The following is a 22500-nucleotide window of genomic DNA, read 5'->3' as shown; positions in this document are numbered from 1 at the left end:
AGGAGACATCTGCATCCTATGTTTGTGTTGGACCCTAGTGTCAGCAGCCAAGAAAAGCAGCCTGAGTAGCCATCAACAGATGAATGGGTAGCAGTAATGAGATACGTATTTTTAACGGACTATTAAAAGCTGAGCCAGGCGTTGGCGGTGCATGCCTTTAATCCCAGCACTCGGGGAGGCAGAGGCAGGTGGATCTCTATGAGTTCAGGGCCAGCCTGGTCTGCAGAGTGAGTTCCATGACAGGCTCCTAAGCAATACAGAGAAATCCTGTCTTGAAAAACAAACAAACAAAAAGTTGGGCTGGGGATATATTCCACTGGTAGAGTACTTAGTTAAAGCGTAAAAGGATCCATTCTCAGTACAGAGAAAAGGAAATAAAACAAGGCATGAGTGAGGGAAGGGGCAGGAAGGGGAGGGTTCCTGTAATGTTTTTAGGGGTTTGTTTGTTTGTTTGTTTGTTTGAGACAAGGTCTATATAGCTAATCCCTGAGTCAGTATATCGATCAGGTCAGCCTTAAACTCACAGAGATCCTCCTGCCTCTTTCTCACGAAGGCCACACATCCCTGTCCTTTGTCGCCAGATGAAGGGACATGCAAGACTTTATGGTAACTGAAATAAATCTGACATAGAACAAATCACTCACATGTGGAAAGGAAAAGCAGTTCAACTCAGGAAAGCTAAGAGGGAAAGGAGCTGGCCAGGGTTAGCAGGATGGAAGGTTGTGGGCACTGTTGTTCAAAGGCCACAAGGTTTCAGTGAGACAGATGAAAAGAAAAAGTGGGAGGGAGCAACTGGGTGACTGTAGCTAGTAACAACGCTGGTGTGCTTGGAAACTGCAAGCAGCTGGGCTCAGGAGCAGGAAGGTCTCTGAATGGGCTCAGGAGCAGGAAGGTCTCTGAGTGGACTCAGGAACAGGAAGGTCTCTGAGTGGGCTCAGGAGCAGGAAGGTCTCTGAGTGGGCTCAGGAGCAGGAAGGTCTCTGAGTGGGCTCAGGAGCAGGAAGGTCTCTGAGTGGGCTCAGGAGCAGGAAGGTCTCTGAGTGGGCTCAGGAGCAGGAAGGTCTCTGAGTGGGCTCAGGAGCAGGAAGGTCTCTGAGTGGGCTCAGGAGCAGGAAGGTCTCTGAGTTTGAGGCCTGCCTGGTATACAGAGCAAGTTCTGGGTTAGCCAGGGCTACCCAGATAAACCCTTTCTCAAAAAAACAAACAAACAAACAAACAAACAAAAAAACAAACAAAAAGAATATCAAAACGGAACAACCAAGGGAAAAAAAAATAAAAGGAAGAAAGGGAGAGAGGGAGAGAAAGGAAGGGAGGAAGGAAGGGGGGAGGAAATTGCTACATAGATTGTCTTGGGGCTTTTCTTTGGTTGAGACTCAACCTCCCTGTTTATCCCAGGGTGATCTACCACTCCATCTTTCCCAGTGCTAGGACTGCAGGCCTGCACTGCGGTGCCCACTGACTAAGTAGATTGTAAGTGTTCTGATAATGAGGAAAAAATGATAACACACACCAGGTGTGTGCCTTTAATGCCAGCACTTGGGAGGGAGAGGCAGGCAAATCTGGGTGACTTTGAGGCCAGACTGATCTAGAGTTCTAGGCCAGGCAGAACTACATATCTCCAATGATATGTGAGGTGATGTATACATGAGTTAGCTTATCATTCCCCCGAGTACATGTAAACCAAATGTGGTTAAGAGCACTGGTTTCTTTCCCAGAGGACCCAGGTTCAATTCCCAGCACCCACATGGCAGCTCACAACTGTCTGTAACTCCAGTTCTAGGGGATCTGACACCTTCACACCAATACACATAAAATAAAGTTAAATAAATTACTTTTAAAAAATCAAATGTGTTTTGTACTACACATGTATGCAATCAGGGTTAAGTTTAAGACTCTGTCTCAACCTTGTTGACTCCCTATGGGAAGCCTTACCCTTTCTGAGCAGTGGATGGGGGTGGGCTAGGGGGAGGTGAGGGAAGCAGGAGGAAGGAGAAGAAGAGGGAAGTGTGGTTGGTGTGTAAAATGAATAAGAAAAAAAAAAAAAAAAAAACAGAAAAAAAAGACTGCCTCGAATTTTTAAACAGTCACACTTCAGGCCAGCAAACAGCTAACAGGTAAAAGTGCTTGCTGCCACTACAAGTGGTAAAATTTTTTTTTTTTTTTAAATGTCAAATTTTGAGCCAGGCATTGGTCGCACATACTTTTAGTTCCAGCACTCATGGGGCAGAGGCAGTAGGCTCTCTGTGAGTTCGAGGCCTGCCTGGTCTATAAAGCAATACAGAGAAACCCTGTCTCAACAAAAAACAAACAAAAAAATGTCAAAGTTTGAACTGGACAGAAGTAAATAGTAGTCATAATTCCAGGTCTCAGGGTGCAGAGTCAATACAATCACTGTGAGTTCAAGGCCTGCCTGGTCTTTATAGCAAGTTCCAGACTAGCCAGTATCACATAGTGAGACCCTATCTGCACCTCCCCCAGCAGTAACTTTTGGTGTTTAAATGCAGAATGGAACTTCTAGGACTTGGGTTTTTGTTTTGTTGTTGTTGCTTTGTGTGTGTGTGTGTATCAGCTTCTATTGGCTTTTAGATTCTTTTCTTTTTATAAAATTATGTTTATTTTATGTGTATTGGTGTTTTGCCATGGGTGTTATGCCCCCCTGGAACTGGAATCAGGGACAGTTGCAAGCTCCCATGCAAGTGCTGGCTCTCTGGCTTCAAACTCACAGAGACCCATGGGCTTCTGCCTCCCAAGGGCTGTGACTAAGGGTGTGTGCTACCTCAGGGTTGGCCTTCAGATTCTTGTGGTGTTTTGATTAAAATTTTGATTTTCGTTTTAAAGACAGACTGACCTTCAACTGTCTTCGAAGGTAAGATCGACCATGAACTTCTGACCACACTGCCTCGGCCTCCTGAGTGCTGGAACTACAGACCCTGTGTTACTGTATGCTCCTTCTGTACACATAGTAATGTCCTCGGGGAACTGAGCAGAAACCCCACGAGAGCCACATTAATCTCTTCCGAAGACAGTGTCCCAGTTGACCAGTCTCTTAAAAGTCCACCACCTCTCATGCCTGCCACACCCAGGCCCAAGACATCACTCAGTGAATGACACTGGGGACACATTCAAGCTATAGTCCAGAACCACTCCAGTTAGAGAAGAAAGATACAAAGAAGCCTGGAGCCGGTCGGTGGTGGCACAAACCTTTAATCCCATCGCTTGGAGGCAGAGGCAGGTGGATCTCTGTGAGTCTGAGGCCAGCCTGGTCTACAGAGAGTTCCAGGACAGCCAAGAAGGCTACACCAAGAAACCCTGTCTCCAACCGCCCCCTCCAAAATAAATAAAATCTGGAAATGTTGGAGAGCAGCAGCAGGGTGAAAATATGATCGGCTAGTGTCCCTAGGCGTTGTGAGCAGAGTTGCTCCCGACAGGCAGCCAGCCTCATGAGCAGGCTGTGGTTTCAATGTGACTTAGGAAGCATTTCTTTGGATGTCTATGCCTGGCTTTCTGACAAATTCCTGGGCCTGACTTAGTCTTCCCGTGGCTTCCCATGATTTACTCAGTGTCCTCAGACTCATTTCTCCCTTCCTGGTTTGCAAATTCGTAATTTGCAAAGAGCCAGGATAGGCACAAGTTCCAGCGGCTGCTTTGCCCCGTGAGACCCTGGGAAATTCCCCATGGTGGAGCAGGAGAGGGGCTTTCACATGGTGAAATGCATCTCCTCTCCTCATAATGCAGATTGGATTAACAGATGGCAGCTTTGTCATCCTAAAACCGAAGAGGATGAAGTCGTCTGTTTTGAAGGCGTAGGCTGCATTGGGGGACAGGGCAGGAAGGAAATCTACTTGATTTCTAAAGCTGCTAAATGCACTTATCATATTGGAAATGAGTCAAGCCTCCATGTTAAGCGAACTGGGTTCTCGATGAAGAGTTAGGTAATGTAATGGGGCTGTTGAGATGGCTCAGTGAGTAAAAAGGTGCTTGCAGCCAAACCTGACTACCAGAGTTCAATTCCCAGGATCCAAACAGTACCTCAAGAGAGAACTGAATGCTCCACCGCAGACACAAATAAATGCAATAAAACATTTTTCTTTTTAAAGTTTTTATTCTTTTGAGACAGGGTTTCTCTGTGTAACTGTGCTGGCTGTCATGAAGCTCACTCTGTAGACCAGGTTGGCCTTGAACTCACAAAGATCCAGAGATTCCCGATTCCCCTGCCTCTGCCTCCCGAGTGCTGGAATGAAAATGAAAGGTGTGCACCATCACTGCCTGGCTGTCTTTCCTTTTTTTTTTTTTTTTTTTTTTTTTGAGACAGACTCTCACCACATCCTTTGTGATTTTGGATTTGACCTGCTGGGGTCATTTGACTAATGGTGGGTGGGATTGTGTGGACTGTGCATTAATCATGGTCAGCAAAAGAGGAGGAGGAGGCAGCTAACCCTCTAAGAGGTCTCCGTGGAGGAGCAGTCTCAGGTTGCAGTCATTCAGGGAGGAATCTGCAGCTCCTAGTGTTTGTCAGCATCCACACTGAAAGCAGAGGAAAACTGTGTAGTTAACCGTGAGCCTCCACCTGAGGGAAGGGTTTGCCACTCCCCTGAGTCTGAAGCATTGAGGCTCATGTAGAACACTGCCCATCCACTCAGGATTTTATCCACTTGTTTGTTTGTTTGTTTCGAGATAGGGTTTCTCTGTGTAACAGGCCTGGCTGCACTGGAACTCACTCTGTGAACCAGGCTTTGAAATCAGAGATCCACCTGCCTCTGCCTCCTGAGTGTTGGGATAAAGAGTGAGCGGCACCACTGTCCTGCACTTTATCCACTATTAACATATTCACCCAAGGTTTGCTCTGCTCATAACAGGGTCTCTCCAGGGTGATCCTGAACTCATGATGTAGCTGAAGATGGCCTTGAATTCCTGATAGTCTTGTTCCTGTCTCCTAAGTGCTGGGATGACAGACTGACTTCTACAACACCCAGCTAAACTTAATCTATCTATCTATCTATCTATCTATCTATCTATCTATCTATCTATTAAGGCAAGTTCTCTCTCTCTCTCTCTCTCTCTCTCTCTCTCTCTCTCTAGTTCTCTAGTGTTTCTCTGTGTACCAGGCTGGCCATGAACTCACAGAGCTATGCCTGCCTTTGCTTCTGGAATGTTGGGATTAAAGATCTATCTGTACCACATGCCCAGCCTAATAATTTGATTTTAAATATGTCAATACACGTATGTTAGCCGATTCCATGCACATAAAATATTATCCTAGTTAGCTTCTAATTGCAGTGATCAACCATGACCTAAAGGAACCTATATAATAAGAAGGAGCTTGTTTTGGCTTATGGGTCCAGAGGGATGAACCCAGCAAGGTGGGGATGCATGGCAGGAGCAGGAAGCTGAGAGATCACATTTTTAACAGCAAGTGTGAAACAAAAAGAGTAAATTGGAAGCAGGACAAGGATGTAGCATCCCAGACGCCGTCCCACTGATATACTTCCTCTGACAAGGCCACACCTCCAGTGCCAGCTGCTTTTTATATCATTTTAGTACAGACTACCGCCATCTGAGAGGAGGGAGCCTCAACTGAGACAATGTCTCCATAAGATGTGGCTATAGGCAACACTGTTGCATGTTTTCTTAATTAGTCATTGATGGGGGAGGGTCCAGCCAACTGTGGGTGGTAGTAGTCCTGGGTTCTAAAAGAAAGTAGGCTGGCAGGGCGTGGTGGCACCCCTTTAATCCCAGCATTTGGGAAGCAGAGGCAAAGGCAGATCTCTGAGTTCAAAGCTGGGCTAGAATACAGAGTGAATGCTACATAGAGAAACCCTGTCTTGGGGGAAAAAAAAGCAAAAGGAAGAGAGAGAGAGAGGGAGAGAGAGGGAGAGAGAGGAGGGTGGTGATGGACAGTTATATGGAAGTGTGCATGAAATAAAAACTTTCCTTCTTCCCACATTGCATTTGGCCTCGGTAGTCCATAACCCTAAGGCACTTCCTGAACCTCCCAAAACAACTCCACCCACAAAGACTGCAAATGCCCAACATCATGAGGGACATTTCTCAATCAAGCCACCACAGATATTTAACAGTGTCTCACCTCAGGATATTCTGACATAGGCACCTACACCCTTTGAATACATGTGGATGGATATTTTTGGAACCACAAATAATGGATATTACGCAACTGATATTTCTGGAAAGTTACAAAATAGACCAGTGAAAACAAAGAGGGAGAGGTACTGGGCAACTAGAAAGATATTTCCCTGAATAGATTACCAAGTTAAAACATGCAAGTAAACAAGTAGATTCCCCCACCCCTGCTTGGAGGTTAAAACTTAGACCTCACATGTTACTAAGCAAGTGCTCTACCACTGAGCTATATTTATAGTATTCTATATTACTTCTTTATTTTAAATTACATTTACAGAGCCCAGACGTGGTGGCACATGCCTTTAATCCCAGCACTCGGGAGGCAGAGGCAGGCGGATTTCTGTGACTTCAAGGCCAGCCTGGTCTAAAGGGCTACTTCCAAGCTAGGCTCCAAAGCCACAGAGAAACCCTGTCTTGAAAAACCAACTCTCCCCATAACTAAATACTAACTAACTAAATAAATAAACAAATAAATAAATAGAGCTAGTTAATAACAAGACTAAGATATTGGCCAAGCATTACCCGAGTAAGGCAGAAGTGAAAGAGAAATCTGAGGAAAGCCTTCTTGCTGAAGATCTAAGAGACAAAAGAGAAGTGGTTGGTGTGGTAGGGGCTATGGATAACAGAGTCGACTGTCTGACATCTGAACTTTCTGGGAAAGGTACCTCAGTTACTGAGGTCAGCAGCTACCAAACATGTTCACAGCATAAGGACCAAAAGAAATGGGAAGCTAATTTTTTTTTTACTTGTTTTTATTATTTTTAAATTTTTTTTTTTGTAATCTGTGTGTGTGTCTGAGCATATGAGTGCAGAGTCCCCCAAATCTAGAGGATCTCCTGGAGCAAGAGCTATGATTGACTGTGAATCACCAAATATGAATGCTAGGAACTGAACTCAGGTCTCTTGCAGGAACAGTAAGTGCTATTAACCACAAAGTGGTCTCCAGTACCACTGAAGCTTTCCCCTCCTTAAATAAGATCGTATGTAGCTCGGTGGTGGTGGTGATCCGCACCTTTGATACCAGTGCTTGGGAGGCAGAGGCGGGCACATTTCTGAGTTCAAAGCCAATCTGATCTACAGAGCACATTCCAGGACAGCCAACATAGAGAAACCCTGTCTCAGGAGGAGGGGTAGGGGGTGGGGCTTCTCATATAGTCTAAGGTGGTTTAGAACTCATTATTTTGCTATTTAACTTTTTAAATTTATTGTATATTTGTGTGTGTGTGCGCACATGTATGCATGCATGTGCATGCCTAGATGTGAATGTGGAGGTCAGAAAACAATGTTTGGGAGTTTTTCCCTTCCACTGTGGATTCCAGAGATTGAATGTAGACCTGTTCAGCAAGCATTTTTGTTCACTGAGCCATCTTACCCAGGAATAGAGCTGTTTGCTATTGTTTGCTTATACTGTTTTTACTAGCATAAGCAAGGCTCTTGGGTTTGATGCTCAGAACCACATAAACTGGTCAAGGTGATACGCACATGTAATATCAGTACTAGGGAATTAGAGACAGGTTGATTAGGATTTCAAGGTCACCCTTGTCTACCCAGCAAATTCAAGGTCATCCTGGAATAACAATAAACCTTGTTCTTCCAGATAATCCAAGTTCAGGTCCTAGTACCCACACATTGGCTCACAACCATCTGTTAACAGGGAGGGTATTGGCTCTTTTTTCTGACTTTTGAGGGTTGCATGTGGTACACATAAATTCATGCAAGCATACACATATTGAAATAAAAAATACTCTTTTAATTGAAGAATTGTAAGATAGGGAAGACTTGATTGTTAGTTGAGAAAATAAAACTTACATAGTAGGTGTTAGAAGTTATGAGACCGAAAATCATCTCATAGTTTATATCACATGAACTCTCCCATAATCACCTCTACTAGAGGGAATTTTATTATGTCATGTGGTAGACCAGATGGCTGCTTGGTGTCTCTTTGTCAACTCTTCTCTAGATAACCTAGGGCTTGCTCGGTGAGCTCTAAGCAAAAAAATGGTCATGGTATAGCACAATGGATTCAGCTCACCAACTGTAGCCAGCCACATCATCAATGAATGCCCACCTTGCTGGTAGCAGCAACACTTGCTGAGCTTCCAAGGAAGTGGAGGGTAGTAGGAAGGCCAAATGAACACCCAGTCTTCTGAGGACTACATTGGACCTCTCCTATCATGGATTGGGCAATACGTTTTTCCTCCATGGAATAAGTAACTCTGTGCTTGTTATTTGCTTTTCTTGCCCTTTGCACATCTGCCAAAAGCAGCTTGTATGCACACAATGAATGGCCCTATTCACCATTCACAGCCTCGTTAAACCACACAGTACTGCTTCTGATCAAGGGACTGTTTATTTAGGAATTGGTATGAGTTTAGAGGGGGGTTGTTCATGTACCAAAACACTCCCAAAGCAGTCAGCCTCCTAGAACGCAGGCTCAGCATATTGAGAAGGGGTAGTAGTGACAGGTTGGGGACATTTGGGTGTGGTTCTGGCCTAAAAGATGGGTAAACACTGAAGCAAGAGCACATACATGATCCCAGGTTACAAAGACAGGGAAACAAGAGTTTCCCTGAAATCACACCCTGTGACTCACTCTTTAAATGTTTGCAAACTGGGCTAGGGGAAGGTCTCAGTGGTGCAGAGCTCACCTAGCATATTTGAGGCTGGGACTTTAATCTTCAGCATCACACATTTACACACCCCAGGTTGTTGTTGTGGTTTTTTTTTTTCATGTGCTCCTGAATACTGAGGTGTTTTGGCTTTTGTTTTACATGTGCATGCCTGCATGTGTGTGTTCATGCATGCGTGTGTGTGTGTGTGTGTGTGTGTGTGTGTGTTGAAATGCATGCCACAGTGGACCTGTGCCAGTCAGAGGAAAACTTTTGAGAAACAGTGTTCACTGTCTACCATATGGGTCCTGATGGTGGAACTCAGGTTATAAAGTTTGGCTTGACCTACTGAGCCATCTCTGTACAGGAAATACTTCTACCACAGGATACAGCATGGTTAGTTGTGTAATACCTCTGTAGACCACTTGAGATGCCTCTAGCTTTGTAGGGGTGGTGGTGTGAATGACTTAGTAGAAGGGGGGAGAGAGATGTTACTAAGCCTGAACCCTTGGTGATAAGGAAGCTTGTAAGTAGAATCTATGGGAAACCCAGCCCATTATCTATACACTATATAGGCTTACCATTCGTGTGAGTATGTAAATGTCTGATGCTGGACATATTAAAAACTCAAGCAACTGAAGAGATCACACTTATCTTGTAGAAGGACCAGGGTTCAATTTCCAACACCACAATATGGCTCACAACAATCTGTAACTTCAGTTCTAGGGGATCTGGTTCCCTCTCTGAGACCAGATTTGCACATGGTGCTCATACATACACGAAGACAAAACACTTGGACACATAAAAACAAATAAATATTTAAAAAAAAAACAAATTAAAACAAAACACAAAGCCATTCCTTCCATAGGCCAACAAGATAGGTCAAATGAATAGAGGCATTTGCCAACCAAAATGATGACCTGAGTTTGATCCCCAGATCCCACATAGTGGAAGGAGAAAACTGACTCCCACAAGTTGTCTTCTGACTTCCACATTTGTACTCTGACACATAAAATAAGTAAACGTGTGTGCTTAAACTAAATTAAAACCCTTATTTATGCAGGGCATGCGATGACAAAGGGCGTCTGTTTGTGTCTCTTCCCAGGAATGCAAAGTGAGCAAGCAGTTCTTTACCTATCCATTCCCTATACCTTGGTCCCCACCCCCATTTCAGCAAAGCACTAAGCAAGCGCCCAGGTCCCCCTCCAGCTCCTCCCTCCTCCGTAGAGCACGTTGCTGGCTGTTCTGAGCTCCTGGACCCCTTCGGACCCCCCCCCCCTTCGCGACGCTAGCGCCTTCCTCCCTGGGGCTGGACATCTAAGTCTCCTTAGTCCTACAGGAAGGCGACCAGAGGCAGCCTCGGGCGAGAGCCTAGCATCCGCAGCCGCCAGTAGGCCCCGCCCAGCAGCAGCGGAGCAGGGCCGCGCCCGGGACCGCTGCAGAGCGGGGTGAGTGAGTGCGCCTAGGAGGGAGGGAATCAGGTAATCCGGGTCCCCGACCTGCCCAGAGGGCCCGCGTCGCGACCTTCAGTTCCCTCCGGCATCGCGACCTCCAGCTTACTTTCCCTTTTGACTTAGTCCAGTCCTTTCAGGTCATCAAATTCGACCATTAAAAAAAAAAAAATCCTGAAGCCCTCCCTCTGCTTTTGCTCCCCATCCCCCCCGGCACGACGGGGTCCACTGTATCCCTCCCACATGGTAGAACCCCGAATCCGAAGCTCCCGGCCTGAGTCCCTCCCTGTGTCCTGAAGGCAGGAATGCAAGCCAAAAATAGCTCGCCCTTCTAGACCCAGAAGGCTAAGCAAAAAACCAGCCACAGCTTCTATCCATCATCCTTTAGCCCCTGTTGACTGTGATCTTCTGAGATGTGGCCCAGCAGTCCTCACGCCGCAATTACAGAGTAACTGGAGATACAGCGCAATTCCCTCTAGGAAGACCCCCCCCCCCCAGCCAACACAGTAATCTAGTTTTGTCCTTTGGGGTGGGGCCTCGCTACTGAAGGTTGCTTGCTCAGAATTCCTAAAAGCTCAAGGCTTGGCACCCTAAATTCCTTTCTTTTTCAGGTAAACAAGACCCTAGCCCACAAACTCCGTTAAACTGAGAGGTCTGGCCTGCAATACTCAGCGACCTGGGTGTGTAAGATTTATTTATTTATTTTTTAAAAATCCGGTCAGTGTTGGGGATCAAACAGACAAGGACAGGAGCATGGAGAGGGAGAATTGAATGAGGGGTAAGACTAGGCGTGGGGACCCGAGCTGGCGCGGGGGAAACGGGATTCCATGTAAAACAAACCGTAAACATGTAGGTTTCTACGGCAACGGCATTCTCGGGCCTACCCTGGAGATTTCTTTCTAGAGCTATGTCAGGGAGGATAGCCCCTGGGAGCCCCCGCGCCGCCAGCTGCTGTGTCTTCCTGTTTTGTCTCCACGGCAACGGTGACCTCAGCCCTGCACCCCCTCACTGGTTGGGCTAGAGATCCACGACACGCTAGCTTTTTAGAGGGGCGTGGTGTGACATTAGTCCCGCCTTGGGGGCCGACCAGGGATAGCCCAAACGGAGGGAAAATACCTTTTCACCGCCCAAGCCAGGCCCAAACCCCGCCCTCAGCCCTGCCCTCGCATGCTGCTCAAATGGCCAACTCCACCCAGCCCCAAGACCCTTCTGGTCTGCAGCTGTCGCTCTTTTTGCTGCTGCAGACGCCACTGGCTGGAGAGGTGAGATTGTAGGGACCCCAAGGGGAGGAGTGGTGCCCAAGATTCTTGGGTCTAGAAAGAGAAGAGTGCAGGGATTCAGATGTCTGGGTCCCTAGAAACACTCCATTTGGGCCAGAACTCTTTGAGCTTGTAACAGGTTTTACTTGGTAAAGAGAAGGGATTGGAGAGTGGGTACCTGGGTCTGAGGAAGGACGGTTGAGGGTTGAACTCCTAGGTCTGACCGAACAGGCCTAGGAGTAGGACTTAGAGGGATCTTGGGGGACGAGGGCTGGATTTTTGGGTTTAATCTGGAGAAGGGAGGGGGTCTGAAATTGTTCTGAGGGAGGGGGAACTGGGCTCTGAACTTACTGAAGGAGGCGGGTGCGGCTAGGATCTGGACTCTTGGGCTTGAGCACTTGGAGGAATGGAGATCCCTGATTCTGAGGGGAGATGGGACACTTGGATGCGAGGCTTGCATCTGGTGCCCAGCGATGCTCAGGAGGGGAGAAGTCCTTGGTCTGAATTTCCTTACACAGGGCCCTAAATACGGGCAGTTGGAGTGTAGAGGGAGCTGTGAAATTAAGGCTGCATCCCCCCGCTGGTGTGGGGCGTGGCCGGGAGTCTGAGCAGGGCTGTGCCCGAGTCCACGGAGTGATAGATGACCTCAGGAGCATAGCTAGGGGGATGGTAGCAGGGGTGCAGGGTGTGGCCCGGAGAGTGGAACTAGATCTAGGAGGAAGCTCAAGGGGCGTTTCCTTGCCCTGCTTAGGTCTTTGGCTGAGCATTCCTGAGCTGTGACTTCAAAAGATGCTGGAAGCCCTCCAGACGCTCAATTTCTCTTAGGGTCTCCCTTTCTCTTTTCCCTTTCCCAAACAACTTTCCTCCAGATCAAAGGGCTTATGCTCTCCCCTCCTCCTACTCCTAGCGTTTATAGTGGGACAGTAGCCTACTTTTTTTTTTTTTTCCTTTTAAGGCAGGGTCTCTCCATGTATAGATTTGGTTGTCCTGGAAATTGCTGTGGACATCTTGCTGGCTCTGAACTGGCAGAGATCCGCTTGCCTCTGCCTCCTGGGTGTTAGGATTAAAGACGGACCAGACTCCCATTTTCTGTTGTGCTAGGTATGGGACCAGTCCCGGCTTCCCATAAACCGGCCCCAGTGGGAACTGAAGTTTCTGACTTCTTGTGCTATCTACTAAGACCACTGGAGGCCCAAGTTCTGACCTGGGGAACCTACGTTTATACTGTGTGTACCTAATTCCAGTTTAGCATGAGTTTTCTAGCCTGGAGCCAAGGAAGCAATATGTCCTCGAGGGCGATTTTGAAGAGTTTTTAAAAAGGAGCTCCTGCCTGGTCTTACTCAGAGTTTGTTCCCCACCCTGTATTGCCCATGCTTATCCTACATTTTTCCCCCCTTGAGATTTGGATTGTCTGGAAGTCTAAGACTACTGGAAGCTCTGGATTTCCAATCCTGCCTCTATCAGGTTCTGGGAATACAGCCATAACTATACCAGACTATACCAGGCTAGACTCCATTCCATTCTTGGAGGGACTCAGAACTCTAAAATAAAGAAATAAAATCTCAGCACTTGGGAGACAGAGGCATGAGGATCTCTGAGTTCAAGACCAGTACGGTTTACATAGCAAGCTCCAGGTCAATGAGGGCTGCTTAGCAAGAGTTGGCTGAAAAGAGGGTTTTTTGTTTTGTTTTTTGAGACAGGTTTTCTCTTGTGTATCTCTGGCTGTCCTGGAACACTTTGTAGACCAGCATGGCCTTGAACTCAGATTTGTCTGCCTCTGCGTCCCTGAGTGCCGGGATTAAAGGCATGTGTTCCCAACGCCCCGCTGAAAGTAGATTTGTAAAATATATTTACTTTGCTGGGGGTGGAGGGAAGCATCTACCACAGGGCACGTGTGGAGGTCAGAGGACAACTCGTGGGAGTCGGTTCTGCTTGGCTCCCAGCTTACACTTTTCAAGGAACCACAAATTGGACCCTCCCGTCTCCTTCTAGAACCCAGGATCTCATCCACCCACCCACAAGTACACCCAGTCTCCAGCAAGGGTGTCTTGGAGAGGGGCAGACAGCCTCCGAGTGGGCCTCAGGGGGTCTTGGTACCACCTCCTTGTCCCTGTCTCACTGCCCGGGCTGGGGCGATTTGCAGCCCTTATAAGGAGCGGAGACGCCAGGCCGGGCTGGGCCTCCCGCCCTGACAACCACCGCCCTGGGATCTCCCTCCGCCGACTGCAAGGCTGGGGCTAGGTTAACATCACTCACACCCCTAGCGGGCCAGGGGGCCGGCCCTTTGTCCACATTTGCTTCCACACCGCCCACGCCGCAAGTCCTGGGGGAGGAAGGAGAGGGGGCGGTGCTTCCTCGGAATAACCTCTGAGCCCTCGCCCCAGGGCTCGCAGCCAAGTATGCGTCCCCACTGGGAGATGTGTCCCTGCTGTAGCGTCTGGGGCTCCGGGTCAGGGTGCTGCTAGGCAGTCTGAGTTCCGCCCTGACTGCCTTTCTCGTCCTCAGGGCTTCTGATCCGCCTTTTCCAGGTGCGCAACCGTCTCCGCCTTCGCAGCGGGATCTTCCTAGTTCCTGGGTTCAGTGAAGACAGCAGGTGAGTGTGCTAGTGGCCGCATTTCCGAGTTCTTGGGGGTGGAGCGGCTGCAGTTAATTGCAGCTGGGGTAGAGGAAGCTCTAAGTTTAAGGGAAGAGGGCTGGGGTTTTGGACCCGGAGTCTATGAGAGGAGGGTCTAGGGTCCTGTTCTGAGTCTGACGGAGGACCCTGTAGTCTAAGAACCGAGGGCCTGGAACCTGAACTTCCGAGTCTAGGATAGGAGGGCTGTTGATTGTTGTGTCAGACTAAGGGAGGTTGGCCAGGAATACTGAATTAGATCTACAGGAGGAGGGGGCCTGGATCTCTGGGTATGAGGAAGGAGGCGGATGGTGCCTAGATTCCTAGGTGCCTAGAGGAAGGGCCTGGTAGGGTCCCAGAAGGTAGAGTCAATTATCCATGTACCCAAGAAGTTGTATCCGGGAGCTGGCTCCTGTGTACTTTGGGAGTTGTTCTGGGACACAGTGTGAGCTTCCAGAGGTTAAACCCTGACCTTTTGTCTTTCCATGGGTCTGACCTTAGCACTGCTTTTCCTGGGGAGAATTATGAATACCTTACGCTCATCTTAGAACATAAATTATAATTTATCAGACATACCGCCCCGCGGTGGTGGCGCCCCAGCACTCGGGATGCAGAGGCAGGTGGATCTTTGTGAGTCTGAGGGCAACCTGGTCTACAGTGAGTTCCGGGACAACCAGGGCTACACAGAGAGACCCTGTCGGAGGAAAAAAATAAACTAAAATAAACCAGTAACCGAAGTGCAGCTTGTTGAGCCAGTGAGTTAGTTAATTGGGTTACTTGCAGGAGCAGGGGCATCACTAAAAAACCCATCTCAGCGTGGGTGGTGTTGATGCATGAAAGAGCACACTCCTCAACTTGTGGGCAGAAGAGCCTTCTGTCCCCCCCTCCTTGGTTTTTCCAGGGTTTCTCTGTGTAGCTCTGCCCATCTGGAACTCTATTGACAAGGCTGGCCTTGAACTCCACCTGTCTCTGCCTCTGAGTACTAGGGTTAAAGGCATGCACCCCCCCCAAAACGAAATATTCACCTCCCCACACCCTACCCTCACCCCTGGCTACATGAAATATCCACACACACACCCACACACCCCACCCCATTCTCTTAATTGGTCAGTGTTCACATATTCTTGTAGTGAGGCCCCTTTGTTGAGGGGCCTCACACCGTAACCTTGTACTTTCTGAGTATGTTTCCTAAGCTTTGGAAGTTCCTATGATCTTTCCTCATTATCTTGGCTGGGCATTGGCTTTTAGTCCCAGGCAGACCTCTTGTGAATTCGAGGCCAGCCTGGTTTACAGAGTTAGTTCCAGGACAGGCTCCAAAGCAATACAGAGAAATCCTGTCTGGGAAAAATTATCTTGTGTGTCTGTGTGTGTGTGTGAGTGGGCACCCTGTGGCAAGTGTATAAAGGTCAGAGGATTTGCAGAATTCAGGTCCATCCACCATGTGGGTCTCCGGGATCGAACTCAGGTTTGTCATGCTCTGTTGCAAGTTCCTTTACCAACGGAACCATCTAATAGGCCCAGGTCTCTGCAGCTTTTGAGTCATTTCAGCCTCTCTCCTCCCTCCAGCAATCAGGAAATAACTGCAGAACTGATCCTAGCAATAAGGAAGTTTTATTTCCCTGGGTCTGGGAACCCCCTCCCCATGTTTTGGGGCACTTCAGCTGAGAGGTCATACAGCTTGCATCCTGGAAGAAGCTGTGGTTTGTCAGTGGAAAAAAAAAAAAAAAAAAAAAAAAGATGGTAGTCCTTTCTACCTACCCCCATCCTATGTCTGGGTCACAGGGGACATTGGGAGTTTGAGAGGCCTGCCCTGAGGTCCAACCCTGCATGACTGGCCTGGAAAACTAGACATTTCAGTGGCTGGAGCTGGGCCACTGAACAGTGGGAGTGGAGGGAGTTAAATTTTCCTGAACTTGAGGAACCTGTTGGCTGAGTCCCTGTAGGAAGCGATAGGCTCAGTGATAGGAAAGAAGGAACTAGGCTCTCTCTCTCTCTCTCTCTCTTTCTCTCTCATTTTTCTTCCACACATCTGAAGTAGGATTTAGGGGCAGGAAGGGGAGGAATAAAGCTTGATGTTCTGTATCAGAGATCTCTGGGAGGGTAGTCAGTTAGTTGAAGGATGGAGGTCCAGCTCTCTGCTTATATGTGGGAGCTGGAATGGAAATTATTGGAATGTTGGCTGTGTAGGGGCTGCTAATGTCTAGGTTGCTCTTACATAAAAGAAACCTTTTTGCTAGGCATGGTGGCTCACTCCTTTAATTCCCAACACAGGAGGCAGAGGCAGGCGGATCTCTGAGTTCTAGGCCAGCCTATTCTACAAAGTGAGTTCCAGGAGGACAGCCAGGACTGTTACACAGAGAAACTCTGTGTTACACTAAAAAAAGGAAAAAAGAAAAGAAAAAAAATCTACCCACAAGGCCTAGAGTATGAGGAAGTTGGCGTCTTGGCTATGGAGAAACTAGAGATGACTGAGTTTCTGTGGAGTGAAAGGGGGAACTTTTGTTCATAGGGCCTGGGGTATAAAGCCCTAGGTCACACAGGAAGTGATATAGCAGGCAGGATCTTAGACCATAATCTTTTTGTTCATTGCTGGGTCCTTTTGTATTTCTCTTCCTCCCTTTCTCTCTCTCTTTCTTGGAGACAAGGTCTCTGTAGCTTTGGAGCCTGTCCTGGAACTCGCTCCATAGACCAGGCTGGCCTCAAACGCACAAAGATCCGTGTGCTTCTGCCTCCTCAGTGCTGGTGTGTAAAGGCGTGTGCCGCCACCACCACCATCCAGCTAACAAGTTCCATATTCTGAGACACGGGGTTTTCAGAGTTTTAGATAAGACAGGGGAGAGGCTGGATATCTGGATTCCTCAGTATGAGACCTTACGCAAATGCTTTTGCTTTTCTCAGCCATGCCGGTATCAGTAACCCGCACAACCATCACGACTACTACAACGTCCTCCTCTACCGTTGTGGGGTCCCCTCGGGCACTGACCCAGCCCCTGGGCCTCCTTCGGCTCCTGCAGCTAATATCCACCTGTGTGGCTTTCTCGTTGGTGGCCAGTGTGGCTGCTTGGACTGGGCCCATGGGTAACTGGGCCATGTTCACCTGGTGTTTCTGCTTTGCCGTGACCCTCGTCATCCTGATTGTGGAATTAGGTGGCCTCCAGGCCCGTTTCCCCCTGTCATGGCGCAATTTCCCCATCACGTACGCGTGCTACGCGGCTCTCTTCTGCCTGTCGTCTTCCATCATCTATCCTACCACCTACGTGCAGTTCATGGCTCACGGACGTACCCGGGACCACGCCATCGCTGCCACCACTTTCTCCTGTGTCGCCTGTTTGGCCTATGCCACCGAAGTGGCCTGGACTCGCGCAAGGCCTGGTGAGATCACCGGCTACATGGCTACCGTGCCGGGGCTGCTCAAAGTTTTTGAGACCTTTGTAGCCTGTATCATCTTTGCCTTCATCAGCGAACCATTCCTGTACCAGCAAAAGCCGGCCCTGGAGTGGTGTGTGGCAGTCTACGCCATCTGCTTCATACTAGCTGCGGTGACCATCCTGCTCAACCTGGGAGACTGCACCAACATGTTACCCATCCCTTTCCCTACCTTCCTGTCAGGCCTGGCCTTACTCTCTGTCCTCTTGTACGCCACTGCCATTGTCCTCTGGCCCCTCTACCAATTCGACCAGAGGTATCATGGCTACCCCCGCCGTGGGTCAGATGCAAGCTGCGCTTACACACACCCCCATTCGGTGTGTTTCTGGGACCGCCGACTGGCGGTGGCCATCCTGACAGGTATTAACCTGCTGGCATATGTGTCTGACCTGGTGTACTCCACCCGCCTGGTGTTTGTCAAGGTCTAAGGCTAACGGGGGCTCCCTTCCCCGCCCCCCATCCCTTCTCGCAGCCGCTTCATCTTATTACCCAAATTTTTTTGGTACTGTCCTGTTTCCTCCTCCATCCCTCCCTCCCTCCCCGCCCCATTTCCCTTTCCTCTTTATTCTTCCTGACTCATTGTTCTCTTTCCTTGTTTCTTTTCCTTCCCTTTCCTCTTCCCCTGCCCCTGTCCTCTTTTGCCCCTGAGCTGTCTCCGACAGCTCTCTGCTTTGCCTCTTTCATGTTCTCTTATTCTCTGTATTGGTTTGTCACCTGCCTGTTTGCCTGGGAGCCCTTGGTATTCTTGCATCTTCTCCCTCACCCTTCAAAGGTGCTGGCCCCACACATCCTACAATCCTTTGCAATTCTTTACCCCAGGGGCCTCTTTAGGGGCCTCATTGCCAAAGCATGCCTGCTTGCCTGCCTGCCTGCCTGCCTGCCTTAGCTGTGCCTTAGTATGTGTGTGTGTGTTGAAGGGGTTGGGGAGTAAGGCTGTCAATAATTCCCGGTAGCCAGCAGAGAGTTTCTGTCTCTATCACTCAGCTTTGCCTAAAATTGGCTCTAGAATTTGTTTTTTTTTTTTTTTTTTTTTTTAAAGCAGGCTCCCTAGATGCTATCCTAGATGAAGGAAAGGATGAATGATGGTTTTTGCTAAATTCTCTTGTGTTCTCCAAAACAAAACAAACAAAAACATAAAAAGACCCACATGGTCTTAAAGACAAGTGTGGTGAAGTATTTCTGAGGGACAGTAATGGTGGCCCTGCTATCTTAGTGTTAAAAATAACCTGGCCTGCTTTAGTATGGACAAGAAAAAGTGGCCACTGCTGACCTTAAAGGCATTATTAGCCTCTTTTATTTTCTCCTGAACATGAATGCAAAAACAAAAGGAATAAGAAGTTGTTTGGTTTTTTTTTTTTTGTTTGTTTGTTTTCAAAGCTTTTGAAATAGTCTCATATAGCCCAAGCTAACCTAACCGTTAGCCGGTGCTGACCTTGAACCCTTGCTCTTCGTTCTCCAACTCTCAGGTGCTGAGGTTTTGCAGGTGTGCTATCACACACCAGCTGTGTAGCTTCATTCAGGAGGGAAGTTTAACTTCGGGGGAGGGACTCCTTCAAGGTTGGAGTGGCTTGGAGTGTGCTGCTCCCGCACACATCCAGGTCTGCGTGTTAGTTGCTTCGTGCTGCTGCTTCTTGCTTCTCTGGAACTCACATGCATTACTTGGTATATATATATATATATATTATATAAATGTATAAATATATATTTTATTATTATTTTTTTTAGTTTTCTGGAGCTTTAGGCTCCTCTAGCTCCTACTGTCAGTCATCCCTTCCCACCCCCCTCCACATCCATAATGTTCTTTTTTAAAACTCTCAATATAAAAGATAACAGGAAGACTCATGATTTATTTATCACGGGTGTGTGTGGGGTGGTGTGGGTAGGTGGGAGGAAAGGGCTCCAAGAGAGGTTTGAAACCCAGAATCTTCAGTTTGTTGGCTGAGCCTAAGAGCCTTGGCCTTATCAGAAAACAGTGACAGCATCTGGAGTTTTGGTTTTGGTGTTTCCTTTTAAGACAGTGTCATGTAGCCTATACTGAACTCAAGGCCTGCCTCCATCTCCAATGTTGGGATTACTGGTATGAGCCACCACACCCCATTTATGCAGCCCTGAGGACTGAACCCGGAGCTCAGCACATGCGAGGCTAGCACTTTACCAACTGAGCTATGTACCATGCCCTGTTAGATTTCCAAGTTAGGTTTAGTTTTGTTTTTCAAAACAGGGTTTCTTTGTATTGTTTTGGAGTCTGTTCTGGAACTCTATACACTAGGCGGGCCTTGAACTCAGAGATTTTCCTGCCTCTGCCTCCTGAATGCTGGGATCAAAGGCGTTTGCCACCAATGCCCGACTTCCAAGTTAGTTTTTTAAAATCAAGAGAGAGCTCAGAAGTTGGTTTAAAAAGCACATGCTTCAGCATCTGGCTTTGAATCCTAGCACCCAGGGTCCAGGCTGAGCATCCCCTCAGATGCATACAACACTCCTGCCTGTGAGGTGGGGGGCTTGCTGGCTTCGTGCCTCAGAGTAGAAGTGACCCAATGAGCTTTTCTGGTCTCTATGCCTACAGATATACATTTTTTAAAATTTAAATTTGCAGCCAGGCATCAGTTGCGAATGCCTTTAATCCCAGCACTCGGAAGGCAGAGGCAGGCTGATCTCTGAGTTAGAGGCCAGCCTGGTCTACAGAGCAAGTTCCAGGACAGACTCCAAAGTTATAGAGAAACCCTGTCCAAAAAAAAAAAAAAAGAAAAAAATTTAAGTTTGCAACAGTCTTGTTTTACATGTCAATCCCAGTTCTTGCACCCTCCCATCCTCCCCTGTCTCCTCACTCCCAACACCCATCGCATCCCCTTTCTGCTCCCCAGGGAGGGTGAGGCCTTCTCTGGGGGATCTTCAAAGTCATTTGGAGCATGGCCTAGGCCCTCCCTCATGTGTCTAGGCTGAGAGTATCCCTCTGTGTGGAATGGGCTCCCAAAATCCATTAGGATATACATTTTATAATCTTTTTTTTAAAAGGGAAGAAACCAGGAAGATGGACTGGGAAAGCCATGAACATGATTTCATGGGAACTAGCTCAGAGGTTAAAGCTACTGACAATCTCTGGCCTCTACAACCATACACAAATATAAGCCTTGAAAAACACAACGTTCAGACTGGAGAGATGATGGCTCAGCTATTAAGAGCACCAGCTGTTCTTCCAGAGGACTTGGGTTCAATTCCCAGCACCCACATGGAAACTTGCAACTGTCTGCAACTCCAGGAGATCTGACACCTTCACACCAATGCACATAAAAGTTAAATAAGTAAATAAATAAAATACAAAGTTCAAGCTGTGCATGGTTGTGCTTGCCTTTAAGGCTAGCACTCAAGAAGCAGAGGTTGGCAGACCTGAGTTCAAAGCCAGCCTGGTCTTCAGAGCTAGTTCCAGGATAGCCATAGCTACACCAGGAAACTGCCTCAAAAAGACAAATTATGTATTCCAATTTGAGTGCAACAGCTTTCTCAAAAAATGCACTCATTTCCCGATGTTTCCCAGCAGTCTCTTGAGAGTTTGTGGAACACTGTTCTATGTACCATTCATAGCTGCCTCCATGACTTTCCTCCATCCAACTTACCCTTGCTCCAGAGGGATCCACCTCATCCAAGACTGATCCTGCCCCTCCCTGCTGAAATCCACCTGAATTAAGGTATCACATACATAAAACACACATACAGGAATTCCAGAATCGGGCTAGAGAGATGGCTCAGTGGTTAAGAGCACTGGCCTCTCTTCCAGAGGACCTGGGTTCAAGTCCCAACACCCACATGGCAGCTCACAACAAACACCAATGCACATAACACTAAATAAATCATTTAAACGAAATTCCAGGATCATACTGGTTTTGTTTTGTTTTTTGCAGCTGTACCATACAAAAGCGACTTGGAAAACATTGCAAAGCTTGGAAGTGAATCAAAAAAAGGAAATAAAAAAGGAAGGGCATGACTGCTCCTAGGTATGGTGGAGAACATGGTTTACTGTAGGTAAAAGGGAGAGAATAGCCAGACATCTGGGGGAGCCCAGAGTGAACACGACCCTGAGCCTGTGGGGGTGGGGAGAGCCAGGAGACCAAGCTGCCAGGAAGTAAAAGGGCCAGGCAACCAAAATAGCTGGATTATATCGGGAAAGACAACTGGGGAAAACTCAATTCAGTCTCTGGGCTGGAGAAGTTTAGGGTAGGGGTGGGGGTATGCCCCTCATAGTCTGTAACAAGTAGGGACTGAAGAGTACCAGGAGAACCCGGCGGCGGAGGCCAGGCCTGCTTTTGATAGGATAAATAGGCACGTCGTCAGTTAGCCTTTTGTGCCAGGTTTGAGACCTAACAGGAAGTACACGGGAAAAGGGCCAGTTAGGACATGCACTCAGGGCGCGAGAAAAGTCTTACTTTTTTTTTCAATGTTCACCAAGACCTATCTGCACGAATCCCTCTTCTCAGGGGACCACCACACCCACTCCTTCCCCCATCCGGTTCAGAATACCACAACAGCTAGAGTGTTGTGGGTGTGGACCAGTTGGTACAATGTCCTCGGTTTAATCAGTACCTGAGCGCCCAGGCTGTGGTGAAGCCTGCCTGAAAACTCCGCTCTTGGGAAGGTGAAGGCAGTAAGCTCAGATGTTCAAAGAAATCCTCCACTACTTAGCAGATTTAAAACCAGCCAGAAATACACGGGGCCCATTTATTCACTTGTTTGTTTGTTTGTCAGACAAGAGTCTCATTGTGTAGCCCTGGCTGGTCTGGAATTTGCTATGTAGATCGGGCTGACATCACTCTCACCGAGATCCCCCAGCCTGTCTGGGATAAAGGTGTACAAGCGCCTATTTTAAAAAACAAAACACAAACCGGGCGGTGGCCCACACTTTTAATTCCAGCATCTGGAGACAGAAGCAGGCAGATCTCTGTTAGAGTCCAGCCTGTCCCAGGATAACCAGGCTGTTACATAGAGAAATCGCGTCTGGAGTGCCCCCTTCCGCC

At 47.9% G+C, this 22500-nt stretch overlaps 1 protein-coding gene across 3 annotated transcripts; it reads left to right on the top strand.

Annotated features, from left to right (window-relative positions):
• The first annotated feature begins 10050 nt into the window (after positions 1-10050).
• On the top strand, positions 10051-19330 carry Myadm (myeloid associated differentiation marker). Of its 3 annotated transcripts, XM_051207157.1 has the most exons (4): positions 10051-10195; positions 10810-10878; positions 13963-14050; positions 16967-19330. In XM_051207157.1, the coding sequence occupies exon 4, from the start codon at positions 16969-16971 to the stop codon at positions 17920-17922; it is 954 nt and encodes a 317-aa protein (XP_051063114.1). In that variant the 5' UTR covers positions 10051-10195; positions 10810-10878; positions 13963-14050; positions 16967-16968; the 3' UTR covers positions 17923-19330. The 3 variants fall into 3 exon arrangements, with proteins under 3 accessions (XP_051063114.1, XP_051063113.1, XP_051063115.1); XM_051207156.1 differs by lacking the exons at positions 10051-10195; positions 10810-10878 and adding an exon at positions 11306-11460; XM_051207158.1 differs by lacking the exons at positions 10051-10195; positions 10810-10878 and adding an exon at positions 13744-13854.
• The last annotated feature ends 3170 nt before the right edge of the window (positions 19331-22500 follow it).

The sequence above is a fragment of the Phodopus roborovskii genome, unplaced genomic scaffold (assembly GCF_943737965.1).
Source record: "Phodopus roborovskii unplaced genomic scaffold, PHOROB, whole genome shotgun sequence".
NCBI classification, from domain to species: domain Eukaryota; kingdom Metazoa; phylum Chordata; class Mammalia; order Rodentia; family Cricetidae; genus Phodopus; species Phodopus roborovskii.
Note: the sequence above shows the minus strand (reverse complement) of the source record. Positions and strands in the feature narration are given on the sequence as shown.